Source organism: Peromyscus eremicus, chromosome 7 (genome assembly GCF_949786415.1).
Source record: "Peromyscus eremicus chromosome 7, PerEre_H2_v1, whole genome shotgun sequence".
Taxonomy (NCBI): domain Eukaryota; kingdom Metazoa; phylum Chordata; class Mammalia; order Rodentia; family Cricetidae; genus Peromyscus; species Peromyscus eremicus.
The window spans coordinates 98,390,229-98,414,539 of NC_081422.1; the positions used below are offsets into that span (position 1 = coordinate 98,390,229).

The window sequence follows — 24,311 nt, forward strand, 5'->3', positions numbered from 1 at the left end:
CCCTCTTTCCCCATCTATTGCAGGGTATTTGATCACACTGTGTGAAGATGCATCCTTCCTCACTGCCTAAGACATCTTCTGATTGGTTTAATAAAGAGCTGAATGACCAATAGCTAGTCAGGAAAGGATAGGCAGGACTTCTGGGGAAAGAGAGAGGAACCTGGGGAAAAATCCGAGAGGTGGGGATTAGCCAGCAAGATGCAGAGGAAGTCAGATGTGCAGTATGGAGGAGAGGTGACAAGCCATGTGGCAGAATGTAGATTAATATAAACGGGTTAATTTAAGTTTTAAGAGTTAGTTGGGAACAAGCCTACGAGAAGGCCAAGCTTTCATACTTAACAAAAAGTCTCCGTGTTATTATTCAGGAGCTGACAGTCCAAAGAAAGACCTGCTAAACCCATCTACACAGTCAGACAGCATCATCGACCCTCCAGTTGGAACAGTGGCAATTTGGCTGCTTGTGTTGTATCGCATTGCATTTTAGTATTATTCCAGTTTAAAAGTGTCCAGCTATAGATGAGCTTTAGGGCTCCGCATGCTCGTGTAACAGCATCTCCTTGAGCTCCACTTTGTAATGCAAGATTATGAGTTCTTTCACTTCTTTTCTACCCTTTATCCTTTCCTTCCATTGTCCCCATGTTAGCTACAGCATCTTCCTGTGCATGGCCAAGGTCACTAACACTTACTGCCCCCTACCCCTCCGTGACCACACTCACAGTTGACCCAGGGTGACCCTGAACTTTGAAATCCAGTACAGAGCACTCACCACAGTGAGGACTATTCAGCGTTGGTGTGAGTATCCTGCTATTCCATGCCTCTGTAGTTATGCAGTGTAAACCTCCTGGCTATTCCAAAGAGCTTTTCTACCATTGCAGTCCGTTAGTGCAACTTTCCTAACACTTAAATTCATTCCACATTATAGTTTGTCCTGTATTTGGGCCATGGTTTACATGTACACCAGATATTTTTCAGAGTTTCTAACTGCGATTTTCTAATTGAATCATTTGCTGTTATCAAAGCCCTGACTCATGCACATGCTCCTTTAATTCTGCAGACTGACCTTTGTAGGCAGAGTTTTCTTTCCCATCAGCCAGTTCCCCAAATAACCACTCAGAGACTTATTAATTATAAATGCTTGACTATAGCTCAGGCTTATTGCAAACTAGCTCTTACAACTTAAATTAGCCTGTGTCTATTAATCTGTGTGCTGCCCCAAAGCACATTTACCTCATCTATGAACTTCCTATGTTGCTTCTTCTGCATCTGGCTCGAGACTTCTCAGACTCTGCCCTTCTTCTTCCCAGGATCCTCCTAGTGTGGCTCTCCTGCCCAATCTCTTCCTGCTCAGCTATAGACCAGTCAGCTCTTTTATTAAACCAATCAGAAGGTGTCTTGGCAAAGACACACCTTCACAGTGTACAAAAGGATTATACTATAACAGACTTTCTTTTTTGGAGACCTTTAGAGACATCAGTATTTCTCTTCCAGTCTAGACTGATTATTTTCTAGGCACATGTCAGTGTGATTATCCCAGGATCCACATGTATCACTTTCCCTGAGACAGACTATTTTTGAATATTTTGGCTTCCTTTTCTTTACTTGTTTCTTCATTTTGCTTGATTATATTCTTAATTCTTTGAGGAAAATGTGCATGCTAGGCAAATTGTCAAATCTTACTTGTTGATGTGTATGTTTATTCTACACTCATGAAAAAATGATAGTTTAGATAGGTATAGAATTCTGGTCATGATCTTCTTTTCATCCAGCATCCCTTGCAGTTTGTGAAAAGGACCTGAAGGATCCGCCCTCCTTTCTCTCAGGTGCCTTGTTTTATTCTCTCTGAAACCATTTAGGATTTCCACATTTTATTACTGATATTTTGAAATGTTACATTTATTCATATGAGAAAAGGAGGAAACTGGTTGGGGTTTCTTCTGTTTCTGGCATTGATTATTTCCCAGGCACATTTCTTTTCTGTGTAGGATTCCATAACAAAGCTCTTGGAGCAGCTCTGAGATCCCTTTTAGAGTCGGCTCATGGGATGCTGGCTTTGGACTCCAGCCTCCCAGTGTCAGAATGACTTCTTTTGATTTCCAGATAGTGAGTTCAGTATTTCCCTCCTCCAGCCTGTCATTCTTATGAGAATACAGATCGCTCCATTTCCCTGGTTAAGTCTTTGACCACCTTCACATCCTCCTTGTCCTGTCCCTCTGCAGGACACTGGTGTCTCTCTCTAGTTCCCCGGTGTTCTTGCCCTCCCCTATTTCCCAGGTATGATTGGAATCTCTCTTCTCTGTGACCACCAACACCCCAATGCTGCTTCACTTCCTCTCTTCCCTTTTCTCTACAGTTTTGCCTTCATTGTATTTTTACATCTTTATTTCTGTGGGAATCTCAACAGCGCTGGGAGGCAGACACCGTTCTGCCATTTTGAATCCTTCCAGACTGTTTTTAGGAAAGCTGTCAGCTCAGTTTTCATTTGTGGGTTGTTTCTGGGGTATAGTGTCCTGTTTCCCTAGTGTCTCCTCAGTTAGATTGAAAACCTGTAAGAGGTACAGGGCTGTACCCACATCATCCTGCTGCTTCTCCAGAGCCACAGACCCAGTGTGAGGCATTTCAGACGAAAGTGCTGGTGTGAAAAGCAGACTGCCTCCAATTCCCCCCCTCTTTCTGATGGCACCCTCACCTTCTCAAACCTCCCCCCTCTAGTGACACCCTCACCTTCCCAAGACCCCACCCAGGCACCCTCAGTTTTCCAAGCCCTGCCCCCCCCCATGGCACCCTCACCTTTCAAGCCTTTTCTTCTGTTCCCTCTGCCTGCCTTGGTCCGTTTCTTACCTCGTCATCTTTCTCCCATTTAGCTTCTTCTCTGCATCCTCTCCCAGTCTTCCCCAGTCTGAAGAGGTAGAATAGCTGTTTCCTGGGACAGTCTCCCCTTGCTGTTCTGAGGCCCTCCACGGCAGCATCACACTTCTCCCTCATGACCCTGCTGCACATGGCAGTTCTCTAGAGATTGGTTTTGAAAGTGTTGAAACTTAACAATTTCCGATTCACAGCCAGTCTTGCTTTGTCTCCATTCCTCCCTTTCTCCATATCATTCTGAAGTAAATCCCAGATGCCGCATCATTTCCTTCACAGATGTTTTAGTATGTGTCTCAACAAGGGCCCTTCATAAATATGAGCACAATACCATTAGCACACCCGAGCTACTAAAGGCTGTAACGATCCAATGAGTACAAATGTCCAATTGTTTAACAATTGCCACTAATACTCTGTTGAATGCATCAAGCTGGGATCCCTGTGAAGTCCAAAAGCTGCTGTTGGTTGATGTGCCTTTTAAATCCCTTCTAAATATACAGGCTGCCTCTCCATCTCCTGGAATTTTGTGAATTTTTTCAACTATTTCATGTAATTTCTTACATGTCTCACTACATATTTATTTTATTTCCAATCTATTGAACTCTGTTTGTATAAAAAAATCAGAAAAGAGAATCTGATCATCTGAGACTTGGTAGAGATGTGGCTGGCCATCTGACATAGTTCTTTTGTGCTGTGTGATTGGAAAGCTGGTCAGTTGGGAGCCTCTTCAAAGGACCAGGTACATAGAATTACAAAGCCTACTTTTTTAAGAATTACACTTATTTGCAAATGCATGCAGATAAGTGTGTGTGAATGTGTGTATGTGCATGTGTGTGTGAGTGTGTGTGTGTGTGTGTGAATGTGTGTATGTGCATGTGTGTGTGTGTGTGTGTGTGCGCGCGCGCATGGTATTGTAGTACATACATGGAAGTCAGAAGACAACTTGCAGGACTACATTAACTCAGTTTGCCAGTCTCGGCTGCACCTCTGACTCATCTCATTGGCCCTTCAGTGTGCTTTTGCAAGGTCCAAAGGAGGAATTCTCACAAATCCTAAAGTGTGATAAAAGTAAGATTTTATATTCAAGTTAGAATAACTTTATGTTGTCTGGTTTTCACCCTTAGTAAACCAATAAATAACCCCACCATCTAAAGATGGGATCAGAGCCTATATAAGATATTACATCAGACTAGGAACATTTCACAGCCTTTCCATCGTGTTAATGCTTAAGTGGCGTGAATGAGAGCAAGGCCACGTTTGTCTCAAGCATCACAGCTGTTTCATGTTGCTTCGACATCTGTTTACTTTGGCACAGCAGTTTTCATTGATGGAGTCCAATCTTGTCCTTGCCTAATCTTTCTTCTTAAATGATGGACAGCATGTACAAAGTGTTATCATTGTAATGAATCAAATAATTGTCTCCCCTTTTTCGGCCAGAAATAAACTTGAAGAGAGTTGAACCTTCAGAGTGAAATGTGAAATGAGAGCTTTCTCTTTGTTCACTCTGCTCATTTTCTCCTGGTCTTAGGAGCTGGGAATCCCAAGTGTAAAATTGCAATTGTCTTGGGAAGGACGGAAGCTGCTTCTGTATCCAGGTAATAAAGCCGTTCTGATGGAGAGGGCCATGGAAGAGTGGACCAGGTGTTCTTTTGTTTGTTTGTTTGTTGTTTTGTTTCTCTAGACAGGGTTTCTCTGTGTAGCTTTACGCCTTTCCTGGAACTCACTCTGTAGCCCAGGCTGACCTTGAACTCACAGAGATCCACCTGCCTCTGCCTCCCAAGTGCCGGGATTAAAAACACCACCACCTGGCTTTTCAGCCAGGTGTTCTTTATGTCCATTTATTCACTTAAAATGTACCACGTGGGCATCCACCACAGTGTAAGATATGCTAGTGATTAATGTTGTATATCTGCATCTCAAGTGTTTTGCTTTCAAAATCTATCTGGGACACAATTTAGGGAGTGAAGCTGTGCCCTTAGCAAGAGCGGCTGAGGTCATTTGCAGCAGGCCAGTGACCTCAATACTCAGGAGGTGATGGAGGAAGGAGGGTCAGCCAAGTCCAGCCTGCTCCTCACAGCACGTTCCAGGCCAGAACTTACATAGTGTCGCACAGTGAGACCCAACCGAAGGAGGGGCATGAGGATAGAGTGTTCATGAATCTTGAAAGATATTTAGATAAAGTGATGAGAAATTGAAATTTTCATTGTTCAGTGGTAGAGATTTTGCCTGTCATGTCTAAGGCCTTGGTTCAATCATTGGTACTGTAGAAGAGAGGGAGAAACATAAAACTAACTGTTCCAAGTTGTCTGAAATGTAGAAGCCTTTGGATGTGCGTATTAAAGGCAATTGTCTTAAAATGTTTAATTTTGGATGGCAGTTGTCATTTACCATGGTGGAGTAGTGAGGAGCCTCAAGTCTCCTTCATTTTTGAGTCATTGTTTCTGTTCCAGATCACAGTCTGTGACAGACGGGGCTAAGTATGTCGTTCATGCACTTACCATTCCAATCATCCTTACGTATGTGAGCTCATGAGTCATTTCTACTCTTAGCATTGTGTCCCTAATGGTGCTTTTCTTTTGTGCAGACACAAACAACACAGCATGATTCTTGTTCCAATGGACACACCTGGAGTAGAACTAATAAGGCCTTTGCCAGTGTTTGGCTACTTGGGTAAGTACTCTGTAAACAAGTCTGTGCATCACACTCGGGAAGATGGTGCCTACCGAAACACTAAAGGGAATCAGCAGTGCAGTTAGGAGTCCCTCAGGCCCCATCAGCTCTTCAGTATGCTAGGGAAGGTCCGGACAGATAAGAAGTGGGCTGGGGCAGCACAGCTTCCTGCCTCATTGCTTACGCTGTGGAAAGAGCAGGTTGTCCTCGGGAAACAGTACTGACTGGCAGCTTCTCTGTATGGTGTTTGTATACTTAGAAAGGAAACTTCAATTTTGGGAAAAAGAAGAGTCAACATTTAAAACATTGAAAGTGAGTGAGCAGTGGAAGTTTCTTACTTTCTCATTCTGGAAATTAATGCTTAAAGATACAGCACGTCTGCTCAAGGGAACAGATGGATAAATCAACTTGACATAATCCACTAAATTTTTTATTTTTTATCTCTGTGTTCAGTTCTCTTAACCAGTAAGACCTGTTAGTAAGCAATGAGATGAGTTTTGATTTATTTGAGTACAAAACATTTCCTCCTATTCTGCCCTTGGGTAGAATTTCTAAGAAGTAAGGCTACTTGTTCCCTGCCACCCATCCTGGGCACATGCCTGCTGTGTCCAAGCCACTGAGGTCATCCACTCATCAAGAGGTCTTGTGAATGCAATAGATTAAGGTCCTTCCACTTGGGAGCTTACACACTGGGGGAATGTGAGAAGCATCCCGGCTTGTAAATTAGGATGTTATTAGTGGTACGTGCTATGAACATGTAGACCAGACTTCAGGCTCTATGTTGAGTGTGACTGGTGAATGTGGTGATATTTTGTTGTACTCTAATAAAACTCCTAATAGTGCCACTCCCTTTGGGGACCATTTTCTTTCAAACCACCACATTTCCCTTCTTGGTCCCAAAGGCTTATAGCCATATCATAATGTAAAAAATACATTCAGTCCAACTTCAAAAGTCCTCATAGTCTATCACAGTCTCAAATGTTTTAAAGTTCAAAGTCTCTTCTGAGATTCATGTAATCTATCAACTGTATTCAGTCTGTAAAAATAAAAATAAAAAAGCAGATCACATATTTACAACATATAATGGCACAGGACATACATTACCATTCCAAATGCAAGGAAGGGAGCATGGGAAGAAAATACTAGACCAAAGCAAGACCAAAAATCAGCTGGGAAAACTCCAAACTCTGCATCTCCATGTCTGATGTCAAAAATACTCTCCACATCTCCAACTCCATTCAGCTTTTTTGACTGCAACACACTTCTTTCTCTTGGGCTGGTTCCACTCCCAGTTAGCAGCTCTCCTCAGCAGGTATCCCATGACTCTGGCATCTCTAACATTTTGGGGTCTCCAAGGCAATCCAGGCTTCAACTTTACAGTTTCACATAATGGCCTCTCTATTAGGCCTCCATTCAGGGACCCATCCCCCCTCCTCACCCCTCACTCACCCCTCACCCCTCCCCACTCCCCTACATACCTGGCCTCAGTGGCTTTATTCTATAACTCCTTTCTTCTATCCTCGACTCTAAACCCAGAACCTCGTGGCCAAAGCTGCCAAGTTCTGCTGCTTACTGGGGCTGGAACATGGACCCCTCATTCAATTACATCTTCACCAACTTTCTGTCTTTCACTGCCTAAGCTTTGCTGTCCTGAAATTTGCTCTATAGACCAGGCTGGTCTCAAACTCAGAGATCCACCAGCCTCTGCCTTCCCAGTGCTAGTATTAAAGGTGTGCCCCACCACACCTGACTCTAAGCTTTTCTTCAGTTCCTTTTCACAAGTTGGAAGCTTAACTGGGTGAGATCTTGCCCTGAGGTCACCATGCCCTTTACTCCATTTTTTAATCCATTTATCTTCTTGAACACAGGATTTAGCTCTATTCCACTTCTGGGTGCTCTTTTTCTCCTCAAAATTTTCATTTTGTAATTTACCCTGCTCAGCTTGTTCCTTTTCATTATATATCTTCATTAGAGTTAACTATTAAAAACCACACAACAGCCAGGCAGCGGTGGTACATGCCTTTAGTCCCAGCAGAGCCAGGCGGATCTCTGTGAGTTCGAGGCCAGCCTGGACTACAGAGTGAGATCCAGGACAGGAACCAAAACTACACAGAGAAACCCTGTCTCAGCGGAAAAAAACACTTCATACTTAGGCTGTTTTAAGATTTCCTCTGTCAAAGGAATGAATTCAAAATTCTTCACTTTAGCCTCAGGCAGATGCTTTAGACAAGGGCAAAAGGCAGCCATTTTCTTCACCAAAATATCACAAGAATGATCTCTAGGCAACACACTCAAATTCTACTCTGAAATCTCTTGAGTGAGCCCCCCCCCATAGTTCAAATAACTGTTAGCACCACTGTCTTCCATGCTCCTATTAGTGAGCCCCATGAAGCAGTTCTTGAAGCATTCCACTGCTTTCCAAACCCAAAGTACCAAAGTCCAAATTCCTCCAAAGGAATACATGCTCAGGCCTATCACATCAGTACACCAGTCCCTGGTACCAACTTCTGTCTTAGTTTGGGTTTTTATTACTGTGAAGAGACACCATGACCAGGGCAGCTCTTATGAAGCAAACATTTCATTGGGGTGGCGTGCCTACAGTTTCAGAGGTTCAGTCCGTTATCATCAAGCAGCATGGCGGCATTCAGGCAGACATGGTGCTGGAGTAGCGGAGAAACAGACCTACATCTTGCAGGCGAAAGAAAGTCAACTGGCAGTCTCACTGAGGGAAGCTTGAGCAAAAGAGACCTCAGAGCCCGCCCCCACAGTGACACACTTCCTCCAACAAGGCCACACCTCCTAATAGTGCCACTCCCTTTGGGAGCCATTTTCTTTCTAATAACCACAGGTGACAACCTGAAGACACCAAAAATGAATCTGAAGTGTAGGCTAAGTGCATGCACCCTGCACCTCAGAGTCTGTATTTTTAGTGTAGTAAATGCACCCACATCACTTTAGCTCCCTGTATCCAAGGTCAAAAGAAATAGCATGGAGAAGGCTGATTATGTATTCCATTGTGACAGAAAAAAGGGAGTGGGGTTTGCCTGAGACTGTCTTTAGAGATGACAGGAAGGAGGGGTGATTCAGATGAAGTGGGGATGCAGTCTGACCCCTGTGATGCAGGTGCCAGTGTTTTCAAGAGGCAGTATGTAGTGGAACTAGTACAGCCCAAGGTAGCAGACAGCCCGATGGTTGTATTTCTGCTCTTCACCTACTGAGCCTGCTTGTCCCCTTGAGCAAGTTCCTTGGCATTCTTAGATATCACTTCCCACAATAAATAAACAAACAAACTCCAGAAATATTACTCACTTTCATGCTTGGGAGGGTTTAATTTTTGTTTGTTTGTTTGGTTGGTTGGTTTGGTTGGTTTGGTTTTTCGAGACAGGGTTTCTCTGTGTAGCTTTGCGCCTTTCCCGGAACTCACTTTGTAGCCTAGGCTGGCCTTGAACTCACAGAGGTCTGCCTGGCTCTGCCTCCCGAGTGCTGGGATTAAAGGTGTGTGTTACCACCGCCCGGCGAGGGTTTAATTTTTTTTATTTAGTTCTTGTGTGTGGAGTGTGTTGTGCAGGTGCGCATGAGTACCTGCCCATGTGTGGTCATGCCTGTGGAGGACAGTGCTAACATTAACGTCTCCCACTGTCGCTCCCGACCTTGTCTTTTAAGACAGGCTCTCTCACTGAACCCAAACTCACTGCTTATGACAGCCAGAGAGCTCCCACTCTGCCTGTCTCTGCTCTACCAGTGCTGGGGCTGCAGATGTCCATAAGCATCCCTGGGATTTATGTGGGTGCGGGGGATTTGAACCCAGGTCTTCCTGGCACTGGGCTGGCCCTCTACCAGCTGAGCTGTCTCCCCAGCACCTGTTTTGAATTTTTAGATTTTTTTTTCATCTTTTCCCCCAAACCAACTGACCTTTGGGTCACATGTATGTATGTGTGTGCTGTGGAACCTGGTCCTCCATTTCCATAGCTTTGCGACTTCAGATGACCGATTAAAACACATCTATCAACTAGTTCCTGAGACCTCTTCTAACTCAATAGTTGAGTGTGCTGTCACATCATGTGCTGTGGGCTGAGGGTTGAATTCTACCCTGGAATGTCCGCAATATAATTGTCTTTGAAATGCTCCTTTCACTGAACAATTATACTTTATAGCAGAGTCACCATCTATGACTTCTTTGCTCAACTGATCTCGTATTTTAAATTATTTCTTTTTTGTAGATAATGTACATGGTGGGCACTGGGAGGTCCATTTTAATCATGTGCGGGTTCCTGCCACCAATTTAATACTCGGTGAGTATTTAACATCCCCCTTCCCAGTAATGTGTATTCCTGTTCCCAGGTCTGGAGCTAGAAAAGATACGCAATCTTAATTTAGATACTTCCCATCTTAATCCACTTATCAAGGAAAATGTTCCTTTTGTATATTTTTCTTATCTAGGATAATACGGTTTTATCTGAATATTAAATGAGAATTTTATATTTTATGTAAAACTTATACTTTATATTTTATAACAGCTGGAAACATAGCTGAATACCAACATTATCCAATTCAGAGCAACATGCTTTTCCTAAAGGCATGGTCGGGGGCTCCCTACTAGTTTTAAGAAAATGTCAATACTTTCTTTGAATTCAGATCCAAAAGAGAATAAATAGAGTACAAGTTTAAATGTTCACTAGATGCCTGAGATGACTCCATCTTTCCATTCACTGGAAACCTCCCCAACCTTCAAAGAATGGGGTTTCCCTCTCGTTCCCCCGACAGGCCCCGGGATTACAGTGGAGGTCAGTCTGTCCCTCCTTGGCCTTCCCCGTCTCACTGTGTCACTCTTAGCCAGGTCCTTTCTTTTCTAGACTAGATTCCTAAGGTGGGGATGGTGCTTCAGCCAACTTTGTAGCCATTGTGGCACTAATAAAGCAGCTAATACTTTACTCAGGGGACAGACTCCCCTACATCATAATGAACTTTATTGCAAAATTGTCTCTTTCCTCACCAGAAAGCTGTTTATATTAAGGGCAGCTCAGCTTTTCCTAGAATTCATGTAGCTAAAAGGGACTGCCTGGGCTGTCTTCATGTTCTGTTTGCCTTCTCACAGGTGAAGGCAGGGGGTTTGAAATTTCCCAAGGCCGCCTTGGACCCGGAAGAATCCACCACTGTATGAGAACCGTGGGTTTGGCGGAACGCATTCTGGAGATCATGTGTGAACGGGCAGTGCAGAGGGTAGCCTTCAAGAAGAAGCTGTACGAACATGTAAGAGGATCTGGAACGTCCTTGGACTTGCTTTCGCCTGCTAAGCTACTCTGACCTTAGTGAGAAGAGAGCGCATCTGTGCTGGAGAGGTTTCCTCTGTGTGAGCACAGGACTCTCTGCTGTGGGCGTGGTCATGTCCTGCCTGGGAGGCTGCATTTCCCCTTGTGAAAGGTGAACAAGTCCTTGAGGCTCCAACACCCAGCACACAGAGTGTGAGGATGGCTTCAGAGAGCCTGGGACATCACAGCTCACTGAGGACTTGGGAGGATTGTCAGAAAAAGAGCTTGCTTTGTCCTTTGGGTTTCTAGAAGGAATTAGAACAGATAAGTGTAACAGATAAGTAAACGTAGAGGAAAACAGCACATAACTCAGAGAAAGACAGAATATTCTATAATAGATTTTAAAATGGAATGGGCTGATTCTGGAGGAAACCAGTTTACTACTTATGGAGAAACACAGAAATGGGGCCAGCGTTTGGTTTTTGAGTTTTCATCTATAAATTATATACTATTGATTCTGTTATTTACCACCCACTGTAAATATAGTTAAAATTGGCAGTAAAGTCAAGTCATGTGTGTCAGCAGAGGGAAGAGGTGTGGCTGCAGACTCTGGAGAAGCTTCTACAAGAGAGCCAAGTCACTGCCCCCAAGGCCCTCCTCATTTTTAAGAAAGCAAGAAAAGTTAGTATTAGGAATTTCACCTTCCTGTTGCTCACATGCCGTTATTAGGTCTGGCTTGTGTTGACAGAAGTATTGTGTTTGCTGCACAAGTGTATCTTATTGTGTGAGTCCCCTGTACAGTTGTGACCTTCTCAGAATGCTTCACAGCAGCTTTTGTTTGTTTGTTTGTTTTTTGTTTTTTCAAGACAGGGTTTCTCTGTATCACAGCTCTGGCTGTCCTGGAACTCGCTCTACAGATCAGGATGGCCTCCAACTCTCAGAGATCCGCCTGCCTCTGCCTCCGGAGTGCTGGGATTAAAGGCATGAGCCACATCAGCTTTTTGCTTAGGTTTGTTTGTCTTGTTGGTTTTTTGAGACAGTCTTTCTGTGTAGGCCAGGCTGTCCTAGAACTCACAAAGATCCACCTGCATCTACCTCCCACGTGCTAGGATTAAAGGCATGCACAAGCACCCCAGCTTTCACTTGGAGTTTTATAGGCTGGGTTTGTGTCTTGTGAAGTAGTCCATCTTCAGTGTTGGTTCTGGGAGCAGTGCTGGTATGGATACAAATACTAATATTAATCATAGCAGTATTGTAGCCGAGGAGGGCTGGAAGGAGGGCGCTGCAAAACGCAGTGGCAGAAGTCACTTCACTAATATTTGTGAAGTGTTTGTGCTCGCTAGCATGGATATGGTTTGTTCACAACATTGTTCCTAAGGAGAATGCAGGAAGCCTCGTGACACCATACCCAGGAACAGTTTGTGGGAAGCCCCTTGGTGTATAGAGAGCACTAGGAGTCAGCAGTTGAGGAGCACTGTGGAAAGATGTGGGGTCATGATGAGTATGGCCCTAGTCCTGCCAAAAAGGACTTCAGAGCTGCTCATGGCATTGGCCATGACTTCTACCAGTATCTTTTCAAGCTTGTCGTGTAAGTGCTAGAACAAGGTGAAGGGAGGACACGGTGGGGTGTCCAGCAGGCCCCCCGATAAAGGTGAAGGGAGGACATGGTAGGGGTGTCCAGCAATGCCCCCCCACACCATAAAGGTTCTGCCCAGGTGCTTTTGGGTGGTGTTTGGTTTTTTGGTTTTTTTTTTTGAGGCAGAGTTGCTCTGTAGCCCTGACTGTCCTGGAACTCACTTTGTAGACCAGGCTGGCCTCAAACTCAACGATATGCTTGCCTCTGCCTCTGCCTCCCGGTGCTGGGATTAAAGACATGCACCACCACCCCTGACCTGGGTGGTGTTTTAAAGTGGCACCAGGGAGGATTTCTCGCCTGTCTTTTAATATATCCTGCTATGCCAAGGAGGACTTTAAAAACATGTGTCTCCTTCTACTGGAACTCTCCCATCTGGCCTGAATTAACTGCGCTGGCAGAGGCAGAAAGAGAACATGTAGGCATGTCACAAACAAGAATCTGCTCCAGTTCCTGTTTTCAATTTGTAAAAATGACGTTTTGTTTCCCTGAATGTGGAGACTCCTTCCAGCTGCCTCTAAGTTATTCCAGCTGTAAAGTAGAATTTCATCTTAGTCAATACATTTGACTGTTTCCTGGAGCTTTCCATTTCCACCCTTCAGTGCTTTTCAGCAAATCTGGGGTCTGAGGCGACCCAGCTGGGAACTTGACTTGGTTCTAACTAAGAAGGACATGCATTTAAGTCTGTTCCTGAAGTTGTGATTTCCCTGTTCTTCATCCATCACAAAATTCATCAACTCTGGCAGCTTGCTTGAAATTCATTCTGAGCCTGTTTTCACCTGTTAGGCCAGTTCTGACCCGAGTCCAGGCACCACAGGCCACCACCATGCTGGTTCTGTGGCTGTATGTTTGAAAAGTAAGAAGAAGCAGTCAAAGTTCATTCAAAAAAATATTTTTAGTCTGGTTTGGTGGCTCACGCCTTCAATCCCAGCACTCAGGAGACAGAGGCAGGTGGATCTCTATGAGTTCAAGGCCAGCCTGGTCTACAGAGCAAGTTCCAGGATGCCAGGGCTGTTAGAGAGAAACCCTGTCTCAGAAAAGAAAAAAATTTTTTTTTACTTTACCCAATGTATGTGATATATGAAAGAAATATAAAAATGGGATTAATAAGGTAGTTTGCATTTTAAAATTGAATGCACATTTTACATTTCATATTACATTTACATTCAGATTAGACATACTTTAAATCTTAGAAGCCACATGTGGCTGAAGAAGATGACTGACCTTAAGATGACTTTGGGAAATTCACACGGCTTGAATTCAAGCTCCGTAATATGCTGATCAGGCTTAGCAAACATCATAAACAATAGTTCTGTGTTTAAAATCGGGAACCTAAAAAATTCTATTTTGATCACTGGGATCATTTACTGTGTCCCCTGGGCTTCCATGCTGAATTATGATTGTCCGATTGCTTCTGGGATTTCTGGTGCATCCACATGGTACATCCATGTGGTACATCATATAGTATATTCATGTAGTACATCCATGTGGTACATCATATAGTATATTTATGTAGTACATCCATGTGGTACATCCATATGGTACATCCATGTGGTACATCATATAGTATATTTATGTAGTACATTAATGTGGTACATCCATGTGGTAGGTACATCATATAGTATATTCATGTAATACATTCATGTGGTACATCCATGTGGTACATCCATGTGGTACATCCATGTGGTACATCCATGTGGTACATCCATGTGGTACATCCATGTGGTACATCCATGTGGTACTTATGAACCCATATTCATATACTTACCTCATCAGTTCTAAGTTCTAACAAATGAAGAAAACTCAGAATTTTCACTGAGATAAGTGAGAAGAAAGTACTCATTTTTACTGTTTTATTTTGAGATAATTGAGTCACACATTCAGATTTAAGAAATAATGCCAAATGATCCCTTCTTCTACCCAGTTCTTTTCAGTTTTAACAGCTTGCAATGCTGTAGTACCGTATCAGGATGATGTTGATGTTGTCATGGATACCATTAGGCTACAAAGTTTCCATCACCATAGGCTCATTTAGGCTGTCCTTGTATGAGGCAAACTCACTTCACTCTCACCACCGTATCTTCATTGACTCCTAGCAACCATAATCTGCTCCATTTTAAGTAATATTTTCATTCCAGACATGGAATTATATAACATGTAAGCCTTTGGGGATCCGCTGTGTTCCTCCATCATTGTTCTTGGGAGAATCGCAAAACTGTGATTCAGTAGCCAGTTGTACAGCTGAGCAGAATCACTTTGTATAGCCTACTGTAGGTGAGCTATGCATCTGTGAGGGATACCTGTGCTTTTGTGGTTTTGTGGTTTTGTTTTTGGTTGCTATGAAGCTGGTATTGGGTGAATAGTAGCTCTCCATCTATCTGAGACCCATGCCGAGAGAACAGTTCCTGGGCAATGTGGTCATTGTATGTTCAGCTCACAAGCTTTATGTAAGTGGTCCGGTTTCTGTGCATCCCCACCAGCATATGATGGTATCACCGTTTTCTTTATTAGGCATTCTGATTGGTTTGTAATGATATGTCAAACCACATTCATTTATGTCACCCCTACAGAGACATCTTGTCATTGTTTGCCATATTCCTCCTTTGGGCTTGTCTGATGCCCATTGTCTACTGGGACAGTTTGGTGTTTTCTCCTGAGTTGGTTTTACATTCTGGGCATTGTACTTAATTGCCCTGTGGTTTTCAAGTCCCCCCCCCCCCCCCCGCCCGCCCCGCTTTGATGTTTTTTTCCATTCTCTAACAGGGTCTTCCACGGAGCAGGAGTTTTCTGACTCTCACTTGTCCTGGGCATCAGTCTGAGGGCCTTTGCTTTGCCCCCTCTGTACTGGAGGTTTTAGCTGACCATTTTCCCGAGGTCTGGCACTGTATACTGGAGCCCAGAGCAGTTCAATCGCGGTGTGAGGCCTGGGCCTTCAGAGTCCTGTTCTTCTGTTTATTTGCTCCCACACTTGTTGGAGAAGTCTCTCCTCCATCTAAGTGCTCCTGTGCCTCCGCAGAAGTCAGTCGGGCATGTTGGTGGTGTTTTAGTTCAGGTTTTCGTTAGGTCTGAACTCTCTGTGAGTCTTTCTCTACCAGCACTGCACATTTTTATACAACTCGTCTCAAAAATAAGTTAGACTGAATCCTCTCCCTTTCCTCTCCTCTTTAAATGTTCCAGCAACTCTATCACTTTGCTTTCCCACATAGTTTTTCTCTGAAGTTCGCTCTACCTGCCATCAGATTGTGTTTGCAGACACAGCTTTTTCCTTTTTGTTTTTGCCTTTTTTGCTGTGTCATATTTCAAGAACATTTCTTCAAGACAAGAATAGACTTACCAATAGCAAATAAATACATCAAAGGAAGATCGGAAGTGCCAAGCATTAGGAGAATGCAGGCTGGAACCACAGTGAAATGTCTCTGACTAAAAGATTGCTAACAGTGCCCAGTGCTTGGGAAACATCCAGAATTGTCATATCCAGCTGCTATAAACACTACCTAGTACAATCACTTAAGCCAACTATTTCTTCTAAATGTTAGCCAGTGGCAAACAATTCCACTTCTGGTGTTTGCTTTAAAAAAAAAAAAATGAAGAACATATACTCATCCCAAAGCCTGTATAGAAATGTTTTCAGGGGCTGGAGAGATGGCTCAGTGGTTAAGAGCACTGACTCCTCTTCCAGAGAACCTGAGTTCAATTCTCAGCACTCACATGGCAGCTCACAACGTTCTGTAATTTCAGTTCCAGGGGACCTGACACCCATGGCAAAACACCAATGCACATAAAATAAAAATAATTAATTAGAAATGTTTACGGAAGCTCCGTCAATCAGAAGTAGGTACGGCCCCAATGTCCCCCGGCAGATGAATGGGTCAACAGACTGTGCTCATCCCGAGAATGGAGTCACCCTCAGCAACAAGCATCACTGCCAGTTAATAAACAGAAGGATTGGGTGAAATTCAAAGCATTACACTGGGTGAAAGCAGCCATTCTCCATCAAGTCCATGCTAGATGATCTCATTACACAGCATTCCACACCCTGGAAAGGACAAAGCTATAGGGACGACCTGTCATGGTGGGTGGGTTTAGGAATGTAGGGTTGTGAGACCAGCAGGCCGCAGCACTGGGGATGTTTGGGGGATGAAACCGTTGTAGGTAGCATATGTGTATCAAACTCTCAGAGCTGTTCCCACAAGGTCTTCCTGCTTGTTTGGGGGAGGGTTCTGTTTGTTCGTTATGTGTATGGATGTTTTACTGGCATGTGTACCGGAAGAGGGCATCAGATCCCCTGGAACTGGAGCTATAGATGGCTGTAAGATGCCATATGGATGCTGGGAACTGAACCTGGGCCCTCTGGCAAAGCACCAACCCGTGCTCTTAACCACCAAGCCCTCTTTGCAGCCCTGGTTTTGTTGAGACAGGGTCTCATGTAGCCCAGGCTGGCCTTGAATTCCTGATTCTTCTGCCTCTACTTCCCAAGTGCTGGGGTTATAGGCACAAGGCACTTCTCCAAGCATGAGAAAGGTCATTTTTAATACATAACATTACAATAAAGGACTGCTGGGTCATCGTGAAATTGTGCTAAGAATGATCTAGTCTGATTAGAACCGCTCCTCTATTGTACATATTCAAGATGTCAATGAGGGCCTGTAATTGGTATTCACAAGGGCCACAAAGAGTAGTATGGCAATAAGACAGTCGCTCAGTTCAGCCATCTTAACATCAGACATTAAGATATCCAAAATAGGCACCTGCCACCATGCATGACAGCCTGAGTTTGAAGATCACGACACAAGATACACACACACACACACACACACACACACACACACACACACACACAAATTTTAAAACACCCAAAATAAATTATTTTTCTGAGCAAGTAACACTTCTACAATCTCCTCATTTAAACTATGGTATTCCACAGGTTTGTAGCTAGGCTGGTGTACATCAAGAGAATCAAGTCTTTGACTCAGAACCATATACAGCAAGGTTTGTGGACTACCATTGGCCTAGAAAAGGTTTATCAAATACAAGACTCCACTGATTCTTCCCTCGCTCCCCTCCAGGAGGTCGTGGCTCACTGGATTGCTAAAAGCCGCATAGCCATCGAGGAGATCCGCCTGCTGACCTTGAAGGCAGCTCACAGCATAGATACTGTGGGTAGTGCTGCAGCCAGGAAGGAGGTGAGTTATCCGCCCTCTCCAACCCCTGCACCACCAGCTGCAGTCTTCTCTGCCTCTCCCACCCACTGACTGTTGCAGGGTCTATGCCCCCTGCAACCACTCAGATTATAGGAAATTTCCACGTGCTTTTGGCTTTCCTCTCACCGGGCTGCCCAAGAGGAGACTTTCAGGATGCAGAATGCCTCAAGAACTGTTAAAATGAGACAACAAGGGGTGGGGGAGATCTAGGCTTTCTCCATACCTGGAATTGATGGTGCCCACCATTCACTCTAGCCTTGTGTCCGAAGTGTCTAGTATTTCTCTGCCTTTGGCGTCGGGCTAGATGATGGGTGTAGACTGTATGGGAGGATTCTCCCACATTGTAAATGTTCCATAAAGACATCTGTTGCCCCCTGCCTTCTCATGTATCCAGCTTCTCTGGAGTAAGACATACTCATTCTAAAAGCCCATAAAATTTCGAAGAAGAAAAACCTGATTAACGGAGCAAAGACCATGGACTTGGTGTGAGCACATTAGAAACAAATGTGATCTGGAAGCAAGAACTCTTTCCAGAAGGTGGCTGCTGACTGAAACATAGCCGCTCACTCAACTGCAGCCTTCTGTTGGCCTCCACCACAGATCCTGTTCAGTGATGACTTGGGTGTGGGAAAGTTTCCTGGTTTGACTTCACAGAGAATTACCAATTCTATTAAATCCTGGCACACTTTGCATGGTCTGAGAGAAGCACATTCTTTTCCTATCTTGCTTATGTAGATTGCAATGATCAAAGTGGCTGCCCCAAAAACCGTCTGCAAAATAGCTGACCGGGCCATCCAGGTGCACGGAGGGGCAGGCGTTTGCCAGGATTACCCTCTGGCTAACATGTGAGTACACGTCATTTAAGGATATTTACACTGAGCACCGGGGAGATGGTTTGGTGGATAAAATGCTCTCCACACAGGTGTGGTAGCCTGAGTTTGAACTTCAAGAACCCAGGGAAAGGTGGGTACAGTAGCACCTGTCTGTAGTTTCTACAGTGCTTCTACTTCAAGCTGGGAGGCAGAGGCAAGGGGAGCCAAGGAAGGTTGCAGGCCAGTTAGCCTGGCTTACAAAACAGTGAACAAAATGGAAGGTGAGGATCAACAACCAAGATTGTCCCCTGATCTCCATACAGGCACTATAATGTTGTTTTATCTTCACCCAGTGGCTGTGCCTTAATCTACTCCTATTTCCGCCAGCAATCGTGACTCCACAGTTACCTGCCTGCTTCCCTGGCAGCAGCTCAGCTGCTCAGGCTACAGCCTGGTGGGAATTCTGTTCCCACAATCTCTGGCTCTGTTGCTGCTACTCAAAGTAGCTTTAATTAAATCTCTATCATTCTATTTATAAATAAGACTCAAGATTCAAAGGCTGGGGTGAAAACCTGTTAGCTCAGAGAGGTTGAATAACAACTAGCTGACTTTCTCTCCTTGATGACATCTCCCAAAAAGCATGTCCACCACTCAAAATCCTTCCCTACTACTTCTGGTGCACCTCTCTTTCTCTTCCAGATGCCTTCTGATGCTCTTTAATTACTTTCTGTCAACTAGTTACTAACACAAGGTTAATTTTATTTAATTAATACAAATGTTAACTTGGAGTTCACAGTCTGATCGAATATCCCCCAACACTATAGTGTGTGTGAGCACATCCTTATACACACACACACAGACACACACCCCATACACAAAAATTTTCAAAACAAAAGGTTGGCATTAAAAATACGAAGATTGGGGGTTGGGGATTTAGCTCAGTGGTAGAGTGCTTGCCTAGCAAGCGCAAGGCCCTGGGTTTGATCCTCAGCTCCAGAAAAAAAAAAGAGAGAGAGAGAGAGAAATACAAAGATTGAAATAAGTGTCGATCAAAAGATAAAATCAGGGTTTTTTGGGGGGTTTTGTTTGTTTGTTTGTTTGTTTGTTGTTTTGTTTTGTTTTTCGAGACAGGGTTTCTCTGTGTAGCTTTGCGCCTTTCCCGGAACTCACTTTGTAACCCAGGCTGGCCTCAAACTCACAGAGATCCGCCTGCCTCTGCCTCCCAGGTGCTGGGATTAAAGGCGTGCGCCACCACCGCCCAGCCAAAATCGAGTTGTTTAATCTACAGATGCGTTGATGGTAATTGTTTAGGAAAAGAAAAAAGGCACTTCCTTTATGTAATTGAATGTGAAGTGATGTAGAGTTAGTGTGGAGTTTAGCTCTAAGAAACAGCTGCTTTGAACTCGGCTTTGTTAGCCTTTGCCTGAGGAGTACACTGAGGGCTTCTGGGCTCCAACATGGAGTTCCACCCAGAGCAGGAAGGAGGGGAGGGCCCAGAGACATGGAGGGGCCCAGAGCCAGGCCCTGTGTTCACCCGTGAGGAGGCAGCAGCTGAATGTGCAGCATTGGTAGCAACGACCGTCTAGTGCTGGACTCTGGTTACTGGGGGACAGGATGGAAAGTTCTCTGTTCCCCAATTGCCCTTCTCCACACAGGCACTGTGCCATGTTCTTGTCTCACTGGAGGTACCCTCTTACACACATCTATTTTTAACCATAAAAAGAGCTAAATATGCACCACCATCCCGTCGGCTGCCGTGACCTTCATCAGAGCTCTTGGTTCCAGTCAGTTCAGAAACGCATCAAACCCTTAGAGTGAGAACAGCCCACTGGCGCCTTGTAAAGTTTGGCCTTTCTGCCAGCATGGTGGTGCATGATGGCAGTACATGACTGTAATTACGGTACTTGGGGGTTGGGTAGTGACAGGAAGACTCAGAGTGAGTTCCACCTGGGCTAGCGACAGGTTAGCCTTAGCCACGTAGAGAGACCCTGCTTCAAAATCAAACAGAACATTCTGTTTTCCCGAGTTGGGGCTTTTATTTAGCAATATATTATCTAGTCACATGTATTAACTATATATACAGTAGATAATGGAGTTAATTGTGCCATTTCCACATATGTGTGCAGCCTGCAGTGATAGATGGGAGTTCTTTTTCAAATATTTATTTGAAATGGGATCTCGTTTATTTATTTGAGATAGAATCTCCTGTAGCCCAGGCTAGCCTCAATCTCAACTTGCTCTGTAGCAAAGAAAGACCTTGAACTTCTGATGATTCTCTCATCTCTAACTCACTAGGATTGCAGGCTGTGACATCACACCTGGCTTCTATGCAGTGCTAAGGATTAAACTCGGGGCCCTGGTATGCTAGCTTAGCACTGTGCCGAGAGAGCTGCCTCTAACTTACGGAAGTGCTTTCTTTCACTTCTGGATGAAGACTCCCTGACACTTTGTTTGTAAGGCTGTCTGATGGTCGGGATCCCCAGATTTTGCCTGTTTTGGGTACCATCTCTCCTTCCTTCATGAAGGCTAGCTTTGCTGGGCATTGTAATCTTGTTTGGCAGTTACCTCCTTTCACGACTGGAATACGTTCCTTACTGGTCTATAGGTTTCCTACTGAGAAGTCTACCGTTAGTCTAAAAAGGACAGCCCTACATGTGGCTGGGTACTTTTCTCTTGCAGATACAATTCCTGTTTTGTCTTATACCATTGGCAGTTAAGTACAATCTGCCATGGTGAAGCTCCTTTCTGATCATGTCTATTTGAGGTCCTGTGTCTCTTTACCGTTTCACTGAGTGGATTTTATACCCTCTGAACTTTTCCCCCTTACCTCAGGTATTCTAAAAATGCATTCAGTGGCATCCCCAGAGCCCTGAACTCACTCCTTCCATTGTGTGTCCTCTGTTTGATGGAGCAATGCAAAAGAGTTGAGAGGAGCTTTCCTTGGGTTCCGTTCCCTCCTAGGCATGCAAGAGTCACAGCTCTGCTATCTGGTCCACCCCCACCACCTCACCTCTGTGGTTTCTGCTCAGCCCCAGCCCCGAGCCTTATGCTTCCCATACTATTGTCAGGAGCAGATGTGAGAGTGAAAAAGAGTGTCAGTGTTCCTGCCTGCCCACATGCAGCATCTGGCTGGGGACCACTAACTGCTCAGGGTATACACACGCCTGGCCACATGTAGCATCTGGCCAGGGACCACTGACTGGTCAGGGTATACACATGCCTGGCCCCTCACTGCTGAGGACAGGGACCAGAACTAGTAGCAGCCCTTCCTGAAGAAGCTCCTATCACCCATTCGGGATCACTGCACCTACTCTGAGGATTACTGCTCCCATTGTTGGGCTAGCCACACAGAAAGAATCCACACCCCCTTCTGTCTACACCTCTGTTGGAACTGCCACAGTGTTCCCACTCTTGCATGGTCTGTAGAGACAGTGTGTCGCTCTGATTCTGCCACCAAAGTTCTTAGTCACAGTAAAGAAGCTCCCCTCATTAGCTTCACTTACCGTAGTCCAGAGTTATCTGCGCCTCTGGGCAGCCATCTTGAATCTTCCTGAGCTGGGGACTTTAAAATGGCGATTTCAGAAGCCCTTGGCTTTCTCTCTTCATGTCCTTGTACTCTTTCTTTTTCTTGGTTTGGGATGAACATGGCATGACAGTATCACGTTCTTTGGTAGCTCTGTAACACCCACTTTTTCACCCTCTAGGTATGCCGTAATACGCACCCTGCGCTTAGCAGATGGACCTGATGAAGTCCACCTCTCTGCAATCGCCAAAATGGAGCTTCAGGACCAAGCCAGACGCTTGACAGCCAGGATGTGAGGGGAGCAGCCCTGCCCATCCCATGGCTGGAGAGGCTTGAACACTTCGGTTTTTTTGAGACAGGGTTTCTCTGTGTAGTTTTGGTGCCTGTCCTGGAACTCCTTCTGTAGACCAGGCTGGCCTTGAACTTACAGAGATCCACCTGCCTCTGCCTCCCAAGTGCTGGGATTCTCTTAATCAGCTCTAACACCTGTCTTCCATTTCTGCTGTGATTTGAGTAGGCTAATTGTTTCACCCGTGGCAAAGATTTTAGCATCTATTTTGATTATTGGGTTTTATAATGTTAAGGATCACACAGATGTGGGGTAAATAGGAAATCCCATCACCGTCATCGTTGGGTCTAGCGTCTAATGGTTTAGCATTTGCTTTATGCACATGTGACCCGTGACGAGGTGGCACTGGGAATGGTAGAGCTATTTCTGGATCGTCAGCATGAAGAGCTCTTTGCCTTGGCTTTCGGGAATTAGGCCATGCGAATAGACACCCCAGGCCCATTTCACCTTGTCCTGAAACATATGTAGTTGTACCCCTTTTAATAGTGTTTTGGGGGTTAGTTTAGCACTTCCAGGAAAGACATAATGGAGGTTTTCAGTGTTCCCATGAAAAGCCTCTTCCTGACCCAGCAGGAAGCAGTTCTGGTGACAGTTCACTAGAAAATGTAGCATGTTAGGAGAACGAGGCATCAAGGCCACTTAAGTTACATAGAAAATGCCAACAAGAATGGTCAATAGTTGGTGCTACATCGGAGCTCTCCATGTACCACGGTCCTCCACTTCGAAATGTCACTGGTGCAGCAGACGAACCAAATTTTTAGTTTAAATACATATTTTCTGTTCAGTTGCTGGGAAAACTGTTAAGTATAGCTGAAAGGCTTGGGTGGGTGGATCTACTTTTTCAAGTATGAATGTTTTGAAATCTCAACACAAAGAGAAATATTTTAAATCAAAATTTGGCATCCAAATAAACACAGTAAGTGTAAAATACATACTAGATTTTGAAAACTTGACTGAAAATAATTTAAAATATCTCATGGATAATACCTTTATATTGATCATACATTGAATTATATTTTGGAAATACTGAATTGAATAAAATATGCCCAAATCTTCCCTGTTTCTCATTGCCATTTTATGGTGTGAATACCATTGGAAAAATAGCTGGGATAGTTTTTAAATTTTCAAACCAAAGTATTTTCAGTCCTAGAAATCTTTCACTTTTTTCATCAGAAAGTGTGTTTGTGGCATTTGACTGTGGATGGCAAAAGATGCTGTCTGTTGTGATTGAGTTTCTTCTTGGGGGGTCGGTGGGGGTTGTGTAGGAGAAGCAGGGGTCTGCCACAGGCCTGGGCTTGGAGCTGTGTCATGTGGACCTTTGCAGCTCGTGTCTCTGGGCCCTCAGCTCCCTCTAACGCCTTTCCTTTAAAATACAGTGGGATCACCTTTTTAATCCTGGGGGAGTTTCCTGATGTGAGCTGCTGTGAGGCATAATATATAAATACATATAATATATAATTATAGGAAAGGCCAACTGGTCAACCTCCAATCATGGGAGCCATGTAGGAGCAACTTCAAATTTGGGAAACACAGTAATGTGTTTTGTACAGTTTCCTTGTTTGAAGCACATCGAATCTTAGAACCAAGTATACCTTATTATTAATTCTTTAAAGTTTTGGTTTAAAGATATAAGGGATTGTTCATTTGTTTGGACACCTGGCCTTGAACTCCTCATCCTCCTGCCTCTAGCTCCTGGGATTATGAGTTTATACCACCATGTCTGACCTTGGGGTTGTCTTCTCTTTGTTTTGTTTTGTTTTTTAGCAGACTGAATTAAGGTTCATATATTTAAAATCTTGTGAGCACGTTCTCTGTCTCTGAGGAAACCTGGCTGTATAGACTGCAATTCATTTCAGTTCATCTATTGTCTTCTTGTCGCTGTCCCCAGGCAGGTCACTCCATGTGACCCATAGCTCTTTAATTTACTCAGACAAAACCACATTAAATAGAGGAGCAAGGCCAATAAGATGGCTCAGTGGGTAAAGGCACCTGCAGCCAAGCCTGGTGACCTGAAT

The 24,311-nt window shown here is 44.4% G+C and overlaps 1 protein-coding gene across 1 annotated transcript in view; it reads left to right on the plus strand.

Annotated features, from left to right (window-relative positions):
• Acad11 (acyl-CoA dehydrogenase family member 11) overlaps positions 1-23,351 on the plus strand; it is a 76,308-nt gene extending 52,957 nt beyond the window's left edge. Inside the window, exons 14-20 of the mRNA XM_059268488.1 lie at positions 4,388-4,454; positions 5,444-5,529; positions 9,750-9,821; positions 10,625-10,779; positions 17,478-17,594; positions 18,348-18,457; positions 22,129-23,351. Of these exons, the coding sequence (XP_059124471.1) occupies positions 4,388-4,454; positions 5,444-5,529; positions 9,750-9,821; positions 10,625-10,779; positions 17,478-17,594; positions 18,348-18,457; positions 22,129-22,243 (722 nt within the window). The 3' untranslated portion in view covers positions 22,244-23,351. The remainder of the gene's footprint in view (positions 1-4,387; positions 4,455-5,443; positions 5,530-9,749; positions 9,822-10,624; positions 10,780-17,477; positions 17,595-18,347; positions 18,458-22,128) is intronic.
• Positions 23,352-24,311: the final 960 nt, after the last annotated feature.